Source organism: Ptychodera flava, chromosome 5 (genome assembly GCF_041260155.1).
Source record: "Ptychodera flava strain L36383 chromosome 5, AS_Pfla_20210202, whole genome shotgun sequence".
In the NCBI taxonomy this organism is placed as follows: domain Eukaryota; kingdom Metazoa; phylum Hemichordata; class Enteropneusta; family Ptychoderidae; genus Ptychodera; species Ptychodera flava.
In genome coordinates this window covers 43,008,212-43,033,402 of record NC_091932.1, presented here as the reverse complement: position 1 = coordinate 43,033,402, position 25,191 = coordinate 43,008,212, and the positions used below count along the sequence as shown (strand labels likewise).

Genomic DNA, 25,191 nt, shown 5'->3' with positions numbered 1-25,191 from the left:
GTGTTTTGATCATAATGTTTGCATGGTGGCAAAATCCACAATTTATGGATTACACGTCAGACAGACCATTTTCACGGCCAGGCCTAGCACCAGCTGTAGCTGAAAAAAACTAAACAGGAGGAAGAGGTCCCTGTTTATATTCAAAGTAGTGATATCAAACCATAACTGAATGGTTCTCAAAACAAGCTGACAATCATATACAAACAGTGGCCCTGTCTTGTCACTTGTTACTATCAGGGAATGTGTGAAATACTTTATTTTTATGCACACTTTTATTCACCAGTTATCCAGCAAAAACATGCAATGTCATGTCCAGAGACCACTGTGTGTGACGTCAACATTTGTGTGTAAGACCTGCATTTGAATGGGGCTCTGTAGAAGCAGCTATTACCCCATATCCAACTGACACAGCAGTAATTAATGAAAATCAGTGGTTTTATTTTGGTCAGTGAAAATGAAGGCACCATGGTGCGATATGACAAACGATAAGCTAACACAGTTCACGGACACAACTTGGACAACTTGAACTTGAAATCAAAAACCATCAGAGCTTGCACAACAAAGTTTGCATTTTGAATTTCCTTGCAGGATTTTGTCTCATGATGGGCTATGGTTGTTTTTGTTAGCAAGTGACATGCAAATATATGCAAATTAAGATTGTTAAAATGAGGGTACACTTTTTGTGTACAAATATCATAAAATTGAGTCAGGCCACACACCTGTAGGTTCTGTGTGAAGGATATCTCCCGAGTCGGCGGTACTGAAGGCTTGGTCTATGATAATTATGAGCAGCAAGTACAGTTATGCACTATGCAAACAATTAGCAATTATTCATCTTTAAGTTGTACAGCTTCCCTATTTTTTTCACCTCAAAACAATCGAATAAATTATTGAAGTTACAACTGTTTTCCTTTTAATTTTTTTTAGAAAATTTCAGTCTATTAATTTTAGAGCAGCAGAAAAGTTACACCATTCTGGTATCATGACATACCATGAAAAGTAAACTAAAATATTGCCGTTTGTCCGAAGGTACATCTATCAAGGTGTTTTGCTTATAGGAAAATAATAAAGCTCTTGCTCTGTGTGTTATAACCATGTAACTTGACTTTATTCTCTTAATTTCTAAAGTTGCTGGTGCCGTCAATGCATTGGCATCCCTTGTAATTGGTCAGAAGTTGTCAGACATTTATGATGATTTTGCTGGCTTTTGGAGGAGGCTGACCAGTGATTCCCAGCTGAGATGGGTATGTCCACTTTTGTACGGCCGGTCTTGGCAGTGAATATCATTTTGCCTGACTTGTCTTACACGTACAAGTGCCTTAAAGAAGCAAGGACTACCATACGAATATGACAACCTATACAAATTAATATGTACCGGTACTGGTATTCAAGTATTCTTGTTGTCTGCTTGCTCTTGCATGATTGTATTTTAAATCATAAATTGTGTCTATCCATGCATTCGTATATATATATATATATATATATATATATATATATATATATATATATATATATATATATATATATATATATATATATATACATATTTATATACACACACACACACACACACACACACATGCATGCATGCATTTTCACAAATGCCTGCTGTCGATGGGTCATATCTGAAACAAGTGCAGCTCAACGGATATGTCTTTTCATGTGGAGAGTAACTGTTGTTTCTTTAATGTTACAGTTTAAAACTTTTAATGGCCCTTTTTTCTCTCTGTCACCTACCTTTCTTAAAATATGTCTAAAAATATATAAATTACATCAAATGTTCTCTTCTGTTTTAGCTCGGACCTGAAAAGGGTGTCATGCACCTATCAACTGCCGCAGTTGTCAATGCATTGTGGGATCTTTGGGGAAAGCTTGAGAACAAGGTAAATTTCATTGGTATACTTTTCAGACCTCCAACGCCATTATTTCCTGAGCAACTACTAACAATTCTTGGAAAATATTTTGTGGATTTTGCAAGCAAATTACAAGTCCAATGATATTTTGTTGTTGTAGCCATTGACAGAGCCATGCATTTCAAGGATGTTGGTAAAACTGTCATACACAGACTCAGCATTATGATTTGATTATACCGGTATAACAAACATATATTTCAAGCAGATATAATATTTACTGTTTTCAGACTCCCAGTTACTTAACACCAATTCCAAAACATTGAGTCAATTCACATATGTCAGTAAATTATCAGGTCCGTTCCATGGAAGAATATTTTATGTTTTGGGCAAAAACACCTGCTCTGATACTGCTTGTGATTTTTCTTAAAATGTGGTTGGTTAAATACATGTATAGTTGGTTGTCAAAATGGAAAGCAGTGTCATAAACTGTCTCCTCCAAAAAAAAATTATATATATCTGTATCATGCTATAAATTATCCATGGAATCTTGTAACCAAAATTGTCAATGTGAAATTATTCCAAATTTTTGTACACCCGATGAGATTGAATCCAATAGGTTTTATGTTCATGTTTTGTGAAAAATCACAGCAGAGCTATGGTACTTTGTTCATGTTGCTCTTAGCTTAACAATACTGATGACATTACTCTTAATGGAACTTCTAAAGATGTATCAGAAAATGCTGATGTTGACAATTTAGTAATTCAAATGATTAATACTGATGTGTCAACATATGTCACAACTTTGGAAAACTGAATCAGGGGATAGTAATGAAAAACAAATTATGAAAGAACCAAACTTTTCTAATATTTTTTAACAAATGTGCTTTAGATAGATTAACAAGCTTATTGTATAAAAAAAACAAGTTCATAGTGAAATAGTTTCCAATGTGCCATCTTTATTATCCATATTCAGGGATAGAAAACAAAAGAGTTTGATCTTCACAGCAACGTATGAAAACAATCCTAAAAATTACATGTTATATGCCTTATTATTTATGAAAACATCATGTTGGGTGTAATAACCTCTCTTGCTATGTGAAAAAAGACTTGATTATCTACTTTCTACATTGTTACTCTCAGATAGACTAAATATGTGTTATTCATAACGGAGAATTATGAGTGTGGTGAAATTCAATGATAAAGTCCAATACAAGAGTGAAAAGATTCAAAGTAATGTAAAATTACAAATTCATGAGCACTATGGAAAGTCTGTATGACAGTGATCAAAATAAATTCCAGCATGGAAAGGAATCAGTAAAAGTGCAATATATAATCAATCCAAATATATTACACACATGTCTATAGAAAAAGATAATCGAATTGGTTCTTTGTACCATTGATGCAATATTTTCCTCAATATTGTCCACTTAAGTTATGAGTCCAACTACGTCAGTCTGAATATATCATACTTATATCTATAGAAAATGTAATCGAATGTGAGTATGTTATCATTAGTATTTTCCTCAATACATGTCTACTTAACAATGAGTCTAAATTTATATATGTCTGAATATTTATCATACACATTCTGTAGAAAACAATCGAATGGGAATATTGTATCACTGATGCAGTATTTTCCTTAACATTTATTAACTTTAGTATGAGTCCAATGTATACATTAGGCTGAATATATCATACACATGTATAGGACAGAAAATTGGAGTAATGTATCAAGAATTCAGTATTTTCTTCAATATTTATCAACTTAATGAAGCGTCCAAAATCATTAGTCAAATATATCAGTCTAAAGATATCATTAAGATCTATTGTCCAAATACATCAATCTGAATATATCATACACATCCATAGAAAATATAATCGAATGGGATCATTAAGTCAGGTGTCCTCAATATTTGTCAACTTAAGTATGAGTCTGAATACATCACTTGGAATATATCATACACATCTATAGAAAATAGAATGGGAGTATTATGTCATTAATGCAGTATTTGCCTCAATATTTGTTGACTTTTGGAGTCCAAATGTATCAGTCTGAATTTATCATAAAGATCTTTAGGAATATTCTTAAATGTGATCATTGTATCATTACTGCAGTATTTTCCTCAATATTTGTCAACTTAGGATGAGTCCAAATATACCGGTGTGAGTCTGAATGTATCATAAAAGTCTACAGAAAATATAATCAAATGTTAGCATTGTGTCATTAAGGAAGATTTCCTCAATATCTGTCAACTTAAGTATGAATCCAAATACATCAGTAGAATTATCAGACACATCTATAGAAAATTTAATAGGAGTATTATATCATTGATTCAGTATTTTCCTCAATATTTGTCAACTTAAGTAGGAATCCAAATATAGCAGTCTGAATATATCATAAAGATCTGTAGAAAATACAACCAAATGGGGTTGTTGTATCATTGATGCAGTATTTCCTCAATATTTGTCAACTTACACATGTGACCAGATGCATTAATCTAAATATATCATACACATCTATGGAAAATATCAAATGAGAGTATTGTGTCATTAATGCAATATTTTCTTGAATATTTGTCCAACTTTAGGAGTAAAAATATATCAGTCTGAATATATCATACATGTCTATACTTAAATGTGATCATTGTAATTTGTATCATTACTGCAGTATTTTCCTCAATATTTGTCAACTTAAGGATGAGTCCAAATATATCAGTCTGAATGAATCATAAAAGTCTACAGAAAATATAATCTCATATGAGCATTGTATCATTAAGGCAGATTTCTGCAAAGTTTGTTGGCTTAAGTATGAGTAAAAAATATATCAGTCTGAATATATCATACACATCTGTAGAAAATATAATCAAATTGAGTATTGTGTCATTAATGCAATATTTTCTTGAATATTTGTCCAACTTAAGGTGGTTGGAAAGGCTATTTTGCACCAATTCTTTTCTCAGAGTTAATGTCAAATTTCAAGTGTTAGAATCAAGATATTGAGTTCAAATTTTCAGTATAACCCCCTTAGTTAATATTTTCTCTAAAGAATATAAAAATTGTATATTTGCAGCCATGATTTTGAAATATGACACCAGTAAATATTAAAATTTAATTTTCATATTTTTTTACATATTTGACTTTAATAATAATTGGATAGTATTAATATTCCAAATTAGTTATAAATATGTTGACACTATTTATTGTAAGATTTGTACGGCAGGATTTGTAAATAAAATTTGTTTTTATGATTTTACATGGGTTTATATATTAAAAAATTATTAAAAATTCTTTCAAATTTCAAAATGTGATTTTTCAAAAAGTACTTCAAATACAGGAAAATTGTGCCGTACAAATCTTATCTGTAACCTTGTTAATAGGCTGTAAAAATTCCATGTCCATATCTCATTTCAAAGTTGGATTAAATTGGTATACAAATTATGTAGGAAAACTATTATTCTGTCGAAAATGTTGAAAACAAGCCATATTTGCACCCCTCTTTTGAAGTCATAGAGCAGTTTTTTTGGTTAATCTCACTTTTGACACCTCTTTGACACTCAAAGAATCTAAAAATGCATTTACAATAGCAGTCACTCACTCTGAATGCCAGCACCGCCTTGTCAAACTTTCCTGAAAAACAGCAAATAATGACTTTCCCTTTTCAAACATTTTATTAAAAGCTAGGGGACCTCTGCCATAGTTAATACACTAAGGACTCCCCAACTTCTTCTTATTTGGTCAGTTTTTCAGAAGTTTTAACAGGCTGTAACTCTGCAATGCCTTTGTGCCCAAATGTCTAGTTTTTTTTATTCCACAGAGAATGTTGACTTCTTTTATATTTTAATAGTTTTGTTGAAGTTTATAACTGACGCTCTAGCCTTTCCAACCACCTTAAGGAGTAAAAATATATCAGCTGAATATATCATACATGTCTATACTTAAATGTGATCATTGTAATTTGTATCATTACTGCAGTATTTTCCTCAATATTTGTCAACTTAAGGATGAGTCCAAATATATCAGTCTGAATGAATCATAAAAGTCTACAGAAAATATAATCTCTTATGAGCATTGTATCATTAAGGCAGATTCCTGCAAAATTTGTTGGCTTAAGTATGAGTAAAAAATATATCAGTCTGAATATATCATACACATCTGTAGAAAATATAATCAAATGGAGTATTGTGTCATTAATGCAATATTTTCTTGAATATTTGTCCAACTTAAGGAGTAAAAATGTATCAGTCTGAATATATCATACACATCTGTAGAAAATATAATCAAATTGGAGTATTGTGTCATTAATTCAATATTTTTTGAATATTTGTCCAACTTAAGGAGTAAAAATGTATCAGTCTGAATATATCATACACATCTGTAGAAAATATAATCAAATGGGAGTATTGTGTCATCGATACAGTGTTTTCCTCAATGTTTGCCAAAATACATCAATCTGAATATATCATACACATCTATAGAAAATTTAACTGAATGGTAACATTGTTTCATTGATGCAATTTTTCTCATCTTTTTTGTCACCTTTGTAGAGTCCAAATATATTAGTCTAAATATATCATATGACATCTACAGAAACTGTAATTGAATGGGAGTATTGTATCATTAATGTAGTTTTCCTGAATATTTGTCAACTTCAGTATGAGCCCAAATACATCAGTCTGAATGTGTCTTACACATCCATAGAAAATTGAAGGGGAGTATTATATCACTGATGCCGTCCTCAATATTTGTCAACATACTGTAACATCTTGGATAATGACATTGGATACTGATGAGTCATGCACAGCAATGACTAGATTTTTCATTCAAAGATCCCTCAACAACTAAAGAGTTTCCATCTTACTGAATAATGTACAAGAGCTACAGGTGTTTTTCTTAACTTTGATCTACTGTTAATCGTTTACCAAACTTTTATAAGGATGTTAGAATATACCTGTGTCAGATAGAATACTTGCATTCACACTTGTGCAATTCTGTTGACTCTACTCTCTGACTTCAATGCAATTCTCAATTTCTGCCAAAACATCCTCCTCCCCAAGTCATTTTCAGGCCATTCCAGGTACTTCTTTGACATGAGTATTCTCCGCAACACTCGTGGCATCTTATCATCTGGAATATCCTGCAACATCACCATCAATATGACATCCTTTTTCTCTTCAAATATTTGGGTTTGTGCCATCCTCATTTCAAAGTAGCACCACTCACTTTGTGCGAAGTGAGGAGAGAGTATGAGCAGTGTTTTGTTGCTGTTCTCAATACTGTTCAGAATGTTTTCAAATATATCATCACCTGGCATAAAGTCACGTTCATGGATACACAATTTAAAGTTCTGTTGATCAGTATTTTCTAAGTTAGGAATCAATTCCTGCATGACCCACTCTCCGTCGTGCTCATTGTAGACCACAAAGGCATCATATTTTTTATCTGTTAGGTCTTCGTCATTGTTAACTTGAATTTGATAGCCACCACGTAGTACTTTCAACATGAAAAATAAGTAGCGTATGTGCCATTGGAATCGAATGCCCATGACTGTGGTCACAGATACAACAATTGCAAAGCATATGGTTGGAACAGAGATGATGAAAATCAAGTTACATTCCAGTCCATATTCTAATGTCAGTAAGGAAACACCATCCATCTCCTCAGGTGTGGCACATTTAGGAACTTCTGACAAAAATACGATTTTGTCATTTTTATGCCACTGAACAAAATCTTTCGCTTCACATTTTGAGCAAGAGAAGGGATTTTGATAGACTGTCAAAGTCTTCAGATTAGGTAGTGACTTCAGCACATTGGTGTCAATCTTTGTTATTTTGTTGAAACTAATATTCAAGGAATGCAGATTTGTTAGTGTATCTGGAAGTACATCAATGGATGGAAGTGTATCTAAGGCGGTGAGAGAAAGCTCTTGAAGGTTTGGAAAGAGCTTCAAAGAGCTGTCAGTGCTTGTTTATTTGGTAATTTCAAAGTACAGCCCTCTAATTTTTAGAGTTTTAATATTTTTCAAAGGTATGGGGAATCCCTTTTTGCGAAGACAGTCCTCATTCAAATCAATACATTCATCATATTCCTCATTTGCAAATAGGTCCTCTAGTGATGTTGTAGTATATATCTTAGCTCCCTTAATATCAATTGTCTCAAGCTTGGACAGATTAAGTCTTAGTAATGCATAAAAGTTTACGTCAATCAGTTTTTGTTGAGTACAGGAAATTTTGAAGTACTCAAGTGATGGAACATCTGTCAGGTACTCAGAAATTGATTTTGATAAACAACCTACTGATAGTTGTTTAAGTTGTGTAAGACCTTTTAATTGAAATTGGAAAACGGAAGGTCATTTCCCTTCAGGTAGAGTGCATTGAGTGACATGAGCGAGGAAAATACAGCCTCAGGCAAATATTGAATATGATTGTTAGACAGTGCTAGAGTTGTTAGATTTGGAAGGGAAGTAAAACTGTCAGGATTGATGGATATAAAATCGTTGTCTGAGAGATCTAGTTCTGAGAGGGAGGGCACTGATGCAAAGATGTGTGGAGGGATATCTCCAGAGAATTTGTTGGAGTTGAGATGTAAATGTAGCAGCTGGTGAAGGTCAGAAATACTTCTAGACACCTCTGTGATGTTCGATAAATCATTTGATGTCAGCACTAATGTTATCAAACTCTCCAAGCCTGAAAAGCTCCACAGCGAATGGACTCAAGCTGGCTTTTTGTTATAGTGAGTGTTGTTAAATGTTGCAGCCAGAGAAATATGCCAGGAAGGAGTACCGGTACCGATAAACCACAGCAAATATAAAGTTTTTCAAGGTTTGACTCTTTAAGCCCTTCAAAGGTGGTATTTGTGATCTGCTCATTGTCTGCCAAAGCCTCAAGTTGCAGTGATTTGATTTTTGATTGTTTAAGATCTTTTAGTATATCAGCTATGGTTTGAACTGCAATGTTATTCTCAGTATGCCCTTGAAAAGTCAACATCTGTGATACAATCCAGTACATAGTATGATTATATCCTGCAATTGTATCTTCTCTAGACTTAAAATGCTTTGACAGTTCATACCTGCATCCTGTGAGCACAAGCTTCTGCAGTTCAGTAAAGTGTCCCAGGTCCATCCTTGTGCAATTGTCATGGAAGCATTTCCAAGGCAGTGTAATTTCACTAATTTTAATGAGTTGATACAATGCTTTTTGTGGAAAGCAACGTAAATTGTTCCAATCCAAGTTAATCACCGTCAACTTTGTTAAATCTTGGAATATTCCATTCGGTAATGTCGAAATTTGATTTTGTCCAGGTACAATTCACTTAAAAGTCCAAGTCCAAGGAAAGATGTTGGGTAGAACTTATTTAAGTTATTTTCTGACAGTATTAGAGTCCTAAGGTACTTCAGATCAGAAATAGTTTTTCTGGAATACATTGTATGTAGTTTTTCCGCAAATCCAGCACTTCTAAACTAGGAATCATGGTGAAAGGTTTGCCATGGATTAAAGAGATCTCGTTGCGTGATAGATTTAGTTGTAGCAATTGACTCAGACCTCTGAAGGAACAGAACCAATGTCATCGATTTTATTCCGTGACAAATTCAGATGAGTCGCAAATGATGGAAAGTTGTCTGGAATATGTTCAAACTCCCTGCCAGAGCAATCAAGATGAGTCTGTTCATATACCTTACATATGGACTTCTGTGTAGCCATCTGGAAACACTGTACCAGCAGGACAACTGTCAAGCATAGAGAAGCCATTGTAGTTAGAATTGTTGGTCGAGAAGTCACTGAGTTTTGATGTGGTTGTCAGGGTTGCCAGCTAGACGCTCTTCTGGACACTGATTCTGATGCAAACTATTGATGTTGCATGACATACCAAGAGTGGCGAAAGAACTACAGGCGTTGCATCTCTAGAGGTTTTTATACTTAACACAGATGAGGAATTCATTGTTTTATGATTCAGCAATTTCACTACTTCTTTCACTTCTTCATTTAGGAATGCTTAATTTTGATAATTTATACACTTGTTCTGCATGGAGATATGATGGTTTAGATACTATTTCACTTTTATAACTGTCAAGTACTTTCGTTTACAAGAGGATGCATATTCTAATTTCAGTAGAAGACTGACTTCCCTGCATTGGTGTGTCATTATTTACTAGTAGCAAGGATTATTAGAACGATAGTGACAAAGCTGCAGTTGGCCTGGTCTTACTTCAGATGGTTAAAAAATGTTTTGTCACAGGAGGAGTTTCATCATCATTGATGGCATATTTTGATTGAGCTCATTCTTTTCAGTGACATTTAAAAAGAACTTTAGATATTTTACTTATTATTATAATGAAAGTCCGATAGTTTAAATCTTTGTAACAATTAGGTTGGCCTAAAACTAATAATTAAATTCCTTTGCAATATTAAAGCCTATTGTCCAATAAGACTCATCAGATTTTCTTGACAAAACAAATGTCAGATTTATTAAAAAAATATAAAATATATCTGTTTTAAATTTTACTGCTTCATTGTCATTGTTTTAGTGAAATTCTGATTTCAGTAGTTTGTGGTTGTGGTCAAATAATCGCAATCATACCAATCCATAATCCAATTGGGGCAATTTTTGCCATTCTTGGTCAAAAAATTTGTTTCTCAAAAACTGCTTATTTAATAGCTATGATATTTGGTATACAGGTACTTAGGGGTTATCCTATTATGATGAAATCTTCAGTTTCGTATTTTGGGTCAATTTTTACCATTTTTTGGTCAAAAACTGTCTTTCTCAAAAGTTACTCATCTGATAGCATTTTTACCAAACTGCCTGATAATTGTCCACCTTGTGTGAAAGATGGATGGCAAAGACACTATAGGTATTGATAGCAGTTTTCTATGCTGGCTAAAGATAAATATCTGTGTACATATAGGGGTCATACCATACATATGAGATGTACTGAAACAATCTTCAGCTATAAAAATACACTGTATTGCCAAAGGACCTCTCAGTATATATCTGGTATTATGCCATGTACATCCTCTATACTGTCCACATCAGGGCTTCAGGGACATTGGCCCTATGTTTTAATAATTTAAAGTTTGTCACATACTGTTTTGAAATTACTCATTACCTTTTGCATAAAAGGGCAGGAGACACCTCTCTGGTAGCTACATAATGTTTTAATTTGTCAAGTAACAATAACAAAACATGGTTGCAGGGCAGCCTATAGTACTTTTGCACCAACGAAACCCTTCATGCTGTACCTTGTCTGGTTTGGTTCATCCAAGATTATGTAACTGTAGAGGAGCAATTGTAGAAAGAGCGTCCTTGTGCATGGTCATTTAAAAGAACAGGCAATACTGTAGTTGCTGGTAGCTGAGAAAAAATACATGTAGGCATGAACAGGCTACCAAAGCTTTTGCAATACATGTACAGTGCAGTACAGTGTGTGCCTACACACTTCTATTATTGAAACACTCAACCTTTAAATTTATTCTTAAAAAAAAAATGTCATTCATGTTGTCACTCTAATTGAAATATTTAGGGTTTCGACACCATGGGTGCGAAACCCTCTAGTAATCGTTCCGTTTTTTATTATTATTATTATTAGGGTTTCGACACCATGGGTGCGAAACCCTATTGTAATCGTTATGTTTTTTATTATTATTAGGGTTTCGACACCATGGGTGCGAAACCCTATTGTAATCGTTCTGTTTTTTATTAGGGTTTCGACACCATGGGTGCGAAACCCTATTGTAATCGTTCTGACACCATGGGTGCGAAACCCTATTGTAATCGTTCTGTTTTTTATTATTATTATTATTCTTCTTCTTCCGACGAGCTTCTGCAACTACCATGCGAACACCGTTGCACCTAGAGACTTCATATTTGGTACACAGGTACAACTAAGCAAAAGTAATTTTTTGGTCACATGACCATAACAATAGGTCACATGACCTGGCGGCCATTTTGAAAATAAACTTTAAAATTGACTTCATTTGCATAAAAGGTGGTAAATCAAAATTCTGCTCCAGTCACTTTTTAGACCTTATAGCCTTGCTCCTTCATGCCAAATATCAAGGTAACAGGTCTTGCCGATTTTGAGAAGAAGATTTTTAAAGTATTATTTTTCATATTTTTCAGTGACCTTTGACCTCCCCTATAGATTTACAAATGCCCATTATAGGCTAGCCAATAGAGCTAGGAGTCTGGTTCTTTTTCGACATAGACGATCATTGGCTGTTAATGTTCACCGAAATATTTTGGGTCAGGTCACGTGACCTTGACCTCATTAATTATGCGCATATCTAATTCTAGGCTAACCAATAGGGCTAGAGATCCAAATTTTGGTACACAGGGACTACTATGGGATAGAAATCTACTGCAAATATGTCACGTGACTAGACCTCATTTATTATGCGCATATCTAATTCTAGGCTAACCAATAGGGCTAGAGATCCAAATTTTGGTACACAGGTACTACTATGGGCTAGAAATCAATTGTAAATATGTCACGTGACCAGACCTCATTTATTATGCGCATATCTAATTCTAGGCTAACCAATAGGGCTAGAGATCCAAATTTTGGTACACAGGTACTACTATGGGCTAGAAATCTATTGCAAATATGTCACGTGACCAGACCTCATTAATTATGCGCATATCTAATTCTAGGCTAACCAATAGGGCTAGAGATCCGAATTTTGGTACACAGGGACTACTATGGGATAGAAATCTATTGCAAATATGTCACGTGACCAGACCTCATTAATTATGCGCATATCTAATTCTAGGCTAACCAATAGGGCTAGAGATCCAAATTTTGGTACACAGGGACTACTATGGGATGGAAATCTATTACAAATATGTCACGTGACCAGACCTCATTAATTATGCGCATATCTAATTCTTGGCTAACCAATAGGGCTAGAGATCCGAATTTTGGTACACAGGGACTACTATGGCATAGAAATCTATCTTCAAAATGTCACGTGACCAGACCTCATTAATTATGCACATATCTAATTCTAGGCTAACCGATAGGGATAGAGATCCGAATTTTGGTACACAGGGAGTACTATGGGATAGAAATCAATTGTCAATATGTCACATGACAGACCTCATTAATTATGCACATATCTAATTTTAGGCTAAGGTGATAGAGCTGGAGGTCTGATTTTTGGTATAAAGAGATAACTATGATATTGAATTCTTTTAACAAAATGTCATATCACCTCGACTACTTTTGACCTTGATTTCACAAATACTACCATAGCCTCCCATCTTTTTGCATATGTATATCTCTATTGTATATCTCTTTTAATTGTTTTAACAAAATGTCATATTACCTCGACTACTTTTGACCTTGATTTCACAAATACTACCATAGCCTCCCATCTTTTTGCATATGTATATCTCTATTGTATATCTCTTTTAATTCTTTTAACAAAATTTCATATCACCTCGACTACTTTTGACCTTGATTTCACAAATACTACCATAGCCTCCCATCTTTTTGCATATGTATATCTCTATTTTTGGTATATATGGATAACTTAGCAATACAATTTTTTTGACAAAATGTCGTGTGACCTCAATGACCTTTGACTTTGAATATACGTATATGTCCATAACTTAGTAACGACAAGTGCTACACGCTTCATATTTGGTATGATGGGAGACCTTATGACACCACATCCTGTACCTCATTAATTATGCGCATATCTAATTCCGAGCCAGCCAATGGAGCTAGAGGTCTGATTTTTGGTATATAGGGATAACTTAGCATTACAATTTTTTTGACAAAATGTCGTGTGACCTTGATGACCTTTGACCTTGAATATACGTATATGTCCATAACTCAGTAACCACAATTGCTACACGCTTCATATTTGGTATGATGGGAGACCTTATGACATCACATCCTGTACCTCATTAATTATGCGCATATCTAATTCTGAGGCAGCCAATAGACCTAGAGGTCTGACTTTTGGAATATAGGGATAAGTTAGCAATACAATTTTTTGACAAAATGTCATGTGACCTCGATGACCTTTGACCTCAAATATACATATATGTCCATAACTCAGTAACCACAAGTGCTACACTCTTCATATTTGGTATGATGGGAGACCTTATGACACCACATCCTGTACCTCATTAATTATGCGCATATCTAATTCTGAGCTAGCCAATAGAGCTAGAGGTCTGATTTTTGGTATGTAGGGATAGCTTAGCATTAGAATTTTTTTGACAAAACGTCATGTGACCTCGATGACCTTTGACCTTAATATGAGTATTTGTCCATAACTAAGTAACCACAAGTGCTGCATCATTCATATTTGGTATGGTGGGAGACCTTATGACACCACATCTTGTACCTCATTAAACATGCGCATATCTAATTTTGAGCCAATTAATAGAGCTAGAGGTCTGATTTTTGGTATGTAGGGATAACTTAGCATTAGAATTTTTTTGACAAAATGTCATGTGACCTCGATGACCTTTGACCTTAAATGTGAGTAAATGTCCCTAAGTAAGGAACCACAAATGCTACACTCTTCATATTAGGTATGATGGGAGACCTTATGATATCACATCTTGTACCTCATTAATTATGCGCATATCTAATTCTGAGCGAGCCAATAGAGCTACAGGTCCGATTTTTGGTATATAGGGATAGCTTAGCATTACAATTTTTTGACAAAATGTCATGTGACCTCGATGACCTTTGACCTTGAATATACGTATATGTCCATACCTCAGTAACCACAAATGCTACACGGTTCATATTGGTATGATGGGAGACCTTACGACATCAAATCCTGTATCTCATTAATTATGCACATATCTAATTCTGAGCTAGCCAATAGAGCTAGAGGTCTGATTTTTGGTATATAGGGATAGCTTAGCATTAGAATTTTTTGACAAAACGTCATGTGACCTCGATGACATTTGACCTTAAATATTAGTATTTGTCCATAACTAAGTAACCACAAGTGCTGCATCATTCATATTTGGTATGCTGGGAGACCTTATGACACCAAATCTTGTACCTCATTAATTATGCGCATATCTAATTTTGAGCCAACTAATAGAGCTAGAGGTGTGATTTTTGGTATGTAGGGATAGCTTAGCATTAGAATTTTTTGACAAAATGTCATGTGACCTCAATGACCTTTGACCATAAATGTGAGTAAATGTCCCTAAGTAAGGAACCACAAATGCTACACCCTTCATATTAGGTATGATGGGAGACCTTATGATATCACATCTTGTACCTCATTAATTATGCGCATATCTAATTCTGAGCGAGCCAATAGAGCTAAAGGTCCGATTTTGGTATATAGGAGAACTTAGCAGTACAATTTTTTTGACAAAATGTCATGTGACCTTCATGACCTTTGACCTTATATATACATATATGGGCATAACTAAGTAACCCAGGTGCTAGACCCTTCATATTTGGTGTGAAGGGAGACCTTATGACACCACATCCTGTACCTAATTAATTATGCGTATATCTAATTCTGAGCCAGCCAATAGAGCTAGAGGTCTGATTTTTGGTATATAGGGATAGCTTAGCATAAAAATTTTTTGACAAAATGTCATGTGACCTCGATGACCTTTGACCTTAAATATACCTATATGTCCACAACTTGATAACCACAAGTGCTACAGACTTCATATGTGGTATGATGGGAGACCTAATGACACTGCATCCTGTACTTCATTAATTATGCGCACAATCTAATTTTTCTTTTGCTCTTAATGCTGCTACTTGTGTCGAAACCCGGTCATCGCTGCTTGCAGCTATATTTAGGGTTTCGACACCATTGGTGCGAAACCCTCTTGTAATCGTTCTGTTTTTTATTATTATTATTAGGGTTTCGACACCATGGGTGCGAAACCCTCTTGTAATCGTTCTGTTTTTTATTATTATTATTATTATTATTCTTCTTCTTCTTCTTCTTCTTCTTCTGTCGCGCTTTTGCAACTACCACGCAAACACCGTTGCACCTAGAGACTTCATATTTGGTACACAGGTACAACTAAGCGAAAGTAAATTTTTGGTCACATGACCATAACAAAAGGTCACGTGACCTTTCGGCCATTTTGATAATAAACTTTAAAATTGAGCTCATTTGCATAACAAGTGATAAATCAAAATTCGGCTCCAGTCACTTTTTAGACCATATAGCCTTGCTCCTTCATGCCAAATGTCAAGGTCACAGGTCTTGCCAATTTTGAGAAGAAGATTTTTAAATATTATTTTTCTGATTTTTCTATGACCTTTGACCTCCCCTATACCTATACAGCTAAGCTATGGCAATGGCTTATTCTGGCCTATGTTTAAGTCCAAGACAGCCATTGTCTATTGGACCATGGCCAGTAGGGGACCAAACTGCACTCCACAATTTTGGGGATTGCCTTGACCTTTGACCTTGGCCTCTTGCTCCAACTCATTTATTATGTGCATATCTAATTCTGAGCCAGCTAATAGAGCTGGAGGTCTGATTTTTGGTATATAGGGATAACTTAGCAATACAATTTTTTTGACAAAATGTCATGTGACCCCGATGACCTTTGACCTCAAATATACATATATGGCCATAACTAAGTAACCCCAAGTGCTACACCCTTCATATTTGGTATGATGGGAGACCTTATGACATCACATCCTGTACCTCATTAATTATGCGCATATCTAATTCTGAGCCAGCCAATAGAGCTAGAGGTCTGATTTTTGGTATATAGGGATAAATTAGCAATACAATTTTTTTGACAAAATGTCATGTGACCCCGATGACCTTTGACCTCAAATATACATATATGGCAATAACTAAGTAACCCCAAGTGCTACACCCTTCATATTTGGTATGATGGGAGACCTTATGACATCACATCCTGTACCTCATTAATTATGCGCATATCTAATTCTGAGCCAGCTAATAGAGCTAGAGGTCTGATTTTTGGTATATAGGGATAACTTAGCAATACAATTTTTTTGACAAAATGTCACGTGATCTCGATGACCTTTGACCTCAAATATACATATATGGCCATAACTAAGTAACCCCAAGTGCTACACCCTTCATATTTGGTATGATGGGAGACCTTATGACATCACATCCTGTACCTCATTAATTATGCGCATATCTAATTCTGAGAGAGCCAATAGAGCTAGAGGTCTGATTTTTGGTATATAGGGATAACTTAGCAATACAATTTTTTTGACAAAATATCATGTGACCTCGATGACCTTTGACCTCAAATATACATATATGTTCATAACTAAGTAACCCCAAGTGCTACACCTTCATATTTGGTATGATGGGAGACCTTATGACATCACATCCTGTACCTCATTAATTATGCGCATATCTAATTCTGAGCCAGCCAATAGAGCTAGAGGTCTGATTTTTGGTATATAGGGATAACTTAGCAATACAATTTTTTTGACAAAATATCATGTGACCTCGATGACCTTTGACCTCATATATACGTATATGGGCATAACTATGTAACCCAAGTGCTACACCTTTCATATGTGGTATGATGGGAGACCTTATGACACCACATCCTGTACCTCATTAATTATGCGCATATCTAATGCTCAGCCAGCCAATAGAGCTAGATGTCTGATTTTTGGTATATAGTGATAGCTTAGCAGTAAAATTTTTTTGACAAAATGTCATGTGACCTCGATGACCTTTGACCTTAAATATACCTATATGTCCACAACTTGATAACCACAAGTGCTACAGACTTCATAGTGGTATGATGGGAGACCTTATGACATCAGCATCCTGTACTTCATTAATTATTTCACAATCTAATTTTTCTTTTGCTCTAATGCTGCCACTTGTGTCGAAACCCGGTCATCGCTGCTTGCAGCTATATTTATTATTATTATTATTCTTCTTCTTCTTCTTCTTGCGACGAGCTTCTGCAACTACCATGCAAACACCGTTGCACCTAGAGACTTCATATTTGGTACACAGGTACAACTCAGCAAAAGTAATTTTTTAGTCACATGACCATAACAATAGGTCACGTGACCTGGCGGCCATTTTGAAAATAAACTTTAAAATTGACTTCATTTGCATAAAAGGTGGTAAATCAAAATTCTGCTCCAGTCACTTTTTAAACCTTATAGCCTTGCTCCTTCATGCCAAATATCATGGTCACAGGTCTTGCCGATTTTGAGAAGAAGATTTTTAAAGTATTATTTTTCATATTTTTCAGTGACCTTTGACCTCCCCTATAGATTTACAAATGCCCATTACAGGCTAGCCAATAGAGCTAGGAGTCTGGTTCTTTTCGACATGGACGATCATGGCTGTTAATGTTCACCGAAATATTTTGGGTCAGGTCACGTGACCTTTACCTCATTAATTATGCGCATATCTAATTCTAGGCTAACCAATAGGGCTAGAGATCCGAATTTTGGTACACAGGGAGTACTATCGGATAGAAATCTATTGCAAATATGTCACGTGACCAGATCTCATTAATTATGCGCATATCTAATTCTAGGCTAACTAATAGGGCTAGAGATCCAAATTTTGGTACACAGGGACTACTATGGGATAGAAATCTATTGCAATTATGTCACATGACCAAACCTCATTAATTATGCGCATATCTAATTCTAGGCTAACCAATAGGGCTAGAGATCCAAATTTTGGTACACAGGGACTACTATGGGATGGAAATCTATTACAAATATGTCACGTGACCAGACCTCATTAATTATGCGCATATCTAATTCTTGGCTAACCAATAGGGCTAGAGATCCGAATTTTGGTACACAGGGACTACTATGGCATAGAAATCTATCTTCAAAATGTCACGTGACCAGACCTCATTAATTATGCACATATCTAATTCTAGGCTAACCGATAGGGATAGAGATCCGAATTTGGTACACAGGGAGTACTATGGGATAGAAATCAATTGTCAATATGTCACATGACAAGACCTCATTAATTATGCACATATCTAATTTTAGGCTAAGGTGATAGAGCTGGAGGTCTGATTTTTGGTATAAAGAGATAACTATGATATTGAATTCTTTTAACAAAATGTCATATCACCTCGACTACTTTTGACCTTGATTTCACAAATACTACCATAGCCTCCCATCTTTTGCATATGTATATCTCTATTGTATATCTCTTTTAATTGTTTAACAAAATGTCATATTACCTCGACTACTTTTGACCTTGATTTCACAAATACTACCATAGCCTCCCATCTTTTTGCATATGTATATCTCTATTGTATATCTCTTTTAATTCTTTTAACAAAATTTCATATCACCTCGACTACTTTTGACCTTGATTTCACAAATACTACCATAGCCTCCCATCTTTTGCATATGTATATCTCTATTTTTGGTATATATGGATAACTTAGCAATACAATTTTTTTGACAAAATGTCGTGTGACCTCAATGACCTTTGACTTTGAATATACGTATATGTCCATAACTTAGTAACGACAAGTGCTACACGCTTCATATTTGGTATGATGGAGACCTTATGACACCACATCCTGTACCTCATTAATTATGCGCATATCTAATTCCGAGCCAGCCAATGGAGCTAGAGGTCTGATTTTTGGTATATAGGGATAACTTAGCATTACAATTTTTTTGACAAAATGTCGTGTGACCTTGATGACCTTTGACCTTGAATATACGTATATGTCCATAACTCAGTAACCACAATTGCTACACGCTTCATATTTGGTATGATGGGAGACCTTATGACATCACATCCTGTACCTCATTAATTATGCGCATATCTAATTCTGAGGCAGCCAATAGACCTAGAGGTCTGACTTTTGGAATATAGGGATAACTTAGCAATACAATTTTTTTGACAAAATGTCATGTGACCTCGATGACCTTTGACCTCAAATATACATATATGGCCATAACTAAGTAACCACAAGTGCTACACCCTTCATATTTGGTATGGTGGGAGACCTTATGACACCACATCCTGTACCTCATTAATTATGCGCATATCTAATTCTGAGCCAGCCAATAGAGCTAGAGGTCTGATTTTTGGTATATAGGGATAGCTTAGCATTAGAATTTTTTTGACAAAATGTCATGTGACCTCGATGACCTTTGACCTTAAATATGAGTATATGTCCATAACTAAGTAACCACAAGTGCTGCATCATTCATATTTGGTATGGTGGGAGACCTTATGACACCACATCTTGTACCTCATTAATTATGCGCATATCTAATTCTGAGCCAGCCAATAGAGCTAGAGGTCTGATTTTTGGTATATAGGGATAGCTTAGCATTAGAATTTTTTTGACAAAATGTCATGTGACCTCGATGACCTTTGACCTTAAATATGAGTATATGTCCATAACTAAGTAACCACAAGTGCTACACCCTTCATATTAGGTATGATGGGAGACCTTATGATATCACATCTTGTACCTCATTAATTATGCGCATATCTAATTCTGAGCGAGCCAATAGAGCTACAGGTCCGATTTTTGGTATATAGGGATAGCTTAGCATTACAATTTTTTTGACAAAATGTCATGTGACCTCGATGACCTTTGACCTTGAATATACGTATATGTCCATACCTCAGTAACCACAAATGCTACACGGTTCATATTTGGTATGATGGGAGACCTTACGACATCAAATCCTGTATCTCATTATATGCACATATCTAATTCTGAGCTAGCCAATAGAGCTAGAGGTCTGATTTTTGGTATATAGGGATAGCTTAGCATTAGAATTTTTGACAAAACGTCATGTGACCTCGATGACATTTGACCTTAAATATTAGTATTTGTCCATAACTAAGTAACCACAAGTGCTGCATCATTCATATTTGGTATGCTGGGAGACCTTATGACACCAAATCTTGTACCTCATTAATTATGCGCATATCTAATTTTGAGCCAACTAATAGAGCTAGAGGTGTGATTTTTGGTATGTAGGGATAGCTTAGCATTAGAATTTTTTTGACAAATGTCATGTGACCTCAATGACCTTTGACCATAAATGTGAGTAAATGTCCCTAAGTAAGGAACCACAAATGCTACACCCTTCATATTAGGTATGATGGGAGACCTTATGATATCACATCTTGTACCTCATTAATTATGCGCATATCTAATTCTGAGCGAGCCAATAGAGCTAAAGGTCCGATTTTGGTATATAGGGATAACTTAGCAGTACAATTTTTTGACAAAATGTCATGTGACCTTCATGACCTTTGACCTTATATATACATATATGGGCATAACTAAGTAACCCTAGGTGCTAGACCCTTCATATTTGGTGTGAAGGAGACCTTATGACACCACATCCTGTACCTAATTAATTATGCGTATATCTAATTCTGAGCCAGCCAATAGAGCTAGAGGTCTGATTTTGGTATATAGGGATAGCTTAGCAATAAAAATTTTTTGACAAAATGTCATGTGACCTCGATGACCTTTGACCTTAAATATACCTATATGTCCACAACTTGATAACCACAAGTGCTACAGACTTCATATGTGGTATGATGGGAGACCTAATGACACTGCATCCTGTACTTCATTAATTATGCGCACAATCTAATTTTTCTTTTGCTCTTAATGCTGCTACTTGTGTCGAAACCCGGTCATCGCTGCTTGCAGCTATATTTAGGGTTTCGACACCATTGGTGCGAAACCCTCTTGTAATCGTTCTGTTTTTTATTATTATTATTATTATTCTTCTTCTTCTTCTTCTTGCGACGAGCTTCTGCAACTACCATGCAAACACCGTTGCACCTAGAGACTTCATATTTGGTACACAGGTACAACTCAGCAAAAGTAATTTTTTAGTCACATGACCATAACAATAGGTCACGTGACCTGGCGGCCATTTTGAAAATAAACTTTAAAATTGACTTCATTTGCATAAAAGGTGGTAAATCAAAATTCTGCTCCAGTCACTTTTTAAACCTTATAGCCTTGCTCCTTCATGCCAAATATCATGGTCACAGGTCTTGCCGATTTTGAGAAGAAGATTTTTAAAGTATTATTTTCATATTTTTCAGTGACCTTTGACCTCCCCTATAGATTTACAAATGCCCATTACAGGCTAGCCAATAGAGCTAGGAGTCTGGTTCTTTTTCGACATGGACGATCATTGGCTGTTAATGTTCACCGAAATATTTTGGGTCAGGTCACGTGACCTTACCTGATTAATTATGCGCATATCTAATTCTAGGCTAACCAATAGGGCTAGAGATCCGAATTTTGGTACACAGGGAGTACTATCGGATAGAAATCTATTGCAAATATGTCACGTGACCAGATCTCATTAATTATGCGCATATCTAATTCTAGGCTAACTAATAGGGCTAGAGATCCAAATTTTGGTACACAGGGACTACTATGGGATAGAAATCTATTGCAATTATGTCACATGACCAAACCTCATTAATTATGCGCATATCTAATTCTAGGCTAACCAATAGGGCTAGAGATCCGAATTTTGGTACACAGGGACTACTATGGGATAGAAATATATTGCAAATATGTCATGTGACCAGACCTCATTAATTATGCGCATATCTAATTCTAGGCTAACCAATAGGGCTAGAGATCCCAATTTTGGTACATAGGGACTACTATGGGATAGAAATCTATTGCAAATATGTCACATGACCAGACCTCATTAATTATGCGCATATCTAATTCTGAGCCAGCCAATAGAGCTAGAGGTCTGATTTTTGGAATATAGGGATAACTTAGCATTACAATTTTTTTGACAAAATGTCATGTGACCTCGATGACCTTTGACCTTGAATATACGTATATGTCCATAACTCAGTAACCACAAGTGGTACACCCTTCATATTTGGTATGATGGGAGACCTTATGACATCACATCCTGTACCTCATTAATTATGCGCATATCTAATTCTGAGCCAGCCAATAGAGCTAGATGTCTGATTTTTGGTATATAGGGATAACTTAGCAGTACAATTTTTTTGACAAAATGTCATGTGACCTTCATGACCTTTGACCTTATCTATACATATATGGGCATAACTAAGTAACCCCAAGTGCTAGACCCTTCATATTTGGTATGATGGGAGACCTTATGACACCACATCCTGTACCTAATTAATTATGCGCATATCTAATTCTGAGCAAGCCAATAGAGCTAGAGGTCTGATTTTTGGTATATAGGGATAGCATAGCAATAAAAATTTTTTGACAAAATGTCATTTGACCTCGATGACCTTTGACTTTAAATATACCTATATGTCCACAACTTGATAACCACAAGTGCTACAGACTTCGTATGTGGTATGATGGGAGACCTAATGACACTGCATCCTGTACTTCATTAATTATGCGCACAATCTAATTTTTCTTTTGCTCTTAATGCTGCTACTTGTATCGAAACCCGGTCATCGCTGCTTGCAGCTATATTTATTATTATTATTATTATTCTTCTTCTTCTTCTTCTTGCGACGAGCTTCTGCAACTACCATGCGAACACCGTTGCACCTAGAGACTTCATATTTGGTACACAGGTACAACTCAGCAAAAAGTAATTTTTTGGTCACATGACCATAACAATAGGTCACATGACCTGGCGGCCATTTTGAAAATAAACTTTAAAATTGACTTCATTTGCATAAAAGGTGGTAAATCAAAATTCTGCTCCAGTCACTTTTTAGACCTTATAGCCTTGCTCCTTCATGCCAAATATCAAGGTAACAGGTCTTGCCGATTTGAGAAGAAGATTTTTAAAGTATTATTTTTCATATTTTTCAGTGACCTTTGACCTCCCCTATAGATTTACAAATGCCCATTATAGGCTAGCCAATAGAGCTAGGAGTCTGGTTCTTTTTCGACATAGACGATCATTGGCTGTTAATGTTCACCGAAATATTTTGGGTCAGGTCACGTGACCTTGACCTCATTAATTATGCGCATATCTAATTCTAGGCTAACCAATAGGGCTAGAGATCCGAATTTTGGTACACAGGGACTACTATGGGATAAAAATCTATTGCAAATATGTCACGTGACCAGACCTCATTAATTATGCGCATATCTAATTCTAGGCTAACAAATAGGGCTAGAGATCCGAATTTTGGTACACAAGGACTACTCTATGGGATAGAAATCTGTTGCAAATATGTAACGTGACCAGACCTCATTAATTATGCACATATCTAATTCTAGGCTAACCAATAGGGCTAGAGATCCAAATTTTGGTACACAGGGACTACTATGGATAGAAATCTATTGCAAATATGTCACGTGACCAGACCTCATTAATTATGCGCATATTTAATTCTAGGCTAACCAATAGGGCTAGAGATCCGAATTTTGGTACACAGGGACTACTATGGGATAGAAATCTATTGCAAATATGTCACGTGACCAGACCTCATTAATTATGCGCATATCTAATTCTAGGCTAACCAATAGGGCTAGAGATCCCAATTTTGGTACATAGGGACTACTATGGGATAGAAATCTATTGCAAATATGTCACGTGACCAGACCTCATTAATTATGCGCATATCTAATTCTAGGCTAACCAATAGGGCTAGAGATCCAAATTTTGGTACACAGGGACTACTATGGGATAGAAATCTATTGCAAATATGTCACGTGACCAGACCTCATTAATTATGCGCATATCTAATTCTGAGCCAGCCAATAGAGCTAGAGGTCTGATTTTTGGTATATAGGGATAACTTAGCATTACAATTTTTTTGACAAAATGTCATGTGACCTCGATGACCTTTGACCTTGAATATACGTATATGTCCATAACTCAGTAACCACAATTGGTACACCCTTCATATTTGGTATGATGGGAGACCTTATGACATCACATCCTGTACCTCATTAATTATGCACATATCTAATTCTGAGCCAGCCAATAGAGCTACATGTCTGATTTTTGGTATATAGGATAACTTAGCAGTACAATTTTTTTGACAAAATCTCATGTGACCTTCATGACCTTTGACCTTATATATACATATATGGGCATAACTAAGTAACCCCAAGTGCTACACCCTTCATATTTGGTATGATGGGAGACCTTATGACACCACATCCTGTACCTAATTAATTATACGCATATCTAATTCTGAGCCAGCCAATAGAGCTAGAGGTCTGATTTTTGGTATATAGGGATAGCTTAGCAATAAAATTTTTTTGACAAAATGTCATGTGACCTCGATGACCTTTGACCTTAAATATACCTATATGTCCACAACTTGATACCCACAAGTGCTACAGATTCATATGTGGTATGATGGGAGACCTAATGACACTGCATCCTGTACTTCATTAATTATGCGCC

General features: G+C 35.4%; 1 protein-coding gene across 1 annotated transcript in view; it reads left to right on the top strand.

Moving 5' to 3' along the window:
* The first annotated feature begins 1,801 nt into the window (after positions 1-1,801).
* LOC139134046 (mitochondrial enolase superfamily member 1-like) overlaps positions 1,802-25,191 on the top strand; it is a 90,724-nt gene continuing 67,334 nt past the window's right edge. Inside the window, exon 1 of the mRNA XM_070700910.1 lies at positions 1,802-1,883. Within this exon, the coding sequence (XP_070557011.1) occupies positions 1,818-1,883 (66 nt within the window). The 5' untranslated portion in view covers positions 1,802-1,817. The remainder of the gene's footprint in view (positions 1,884-25,191) is intronic.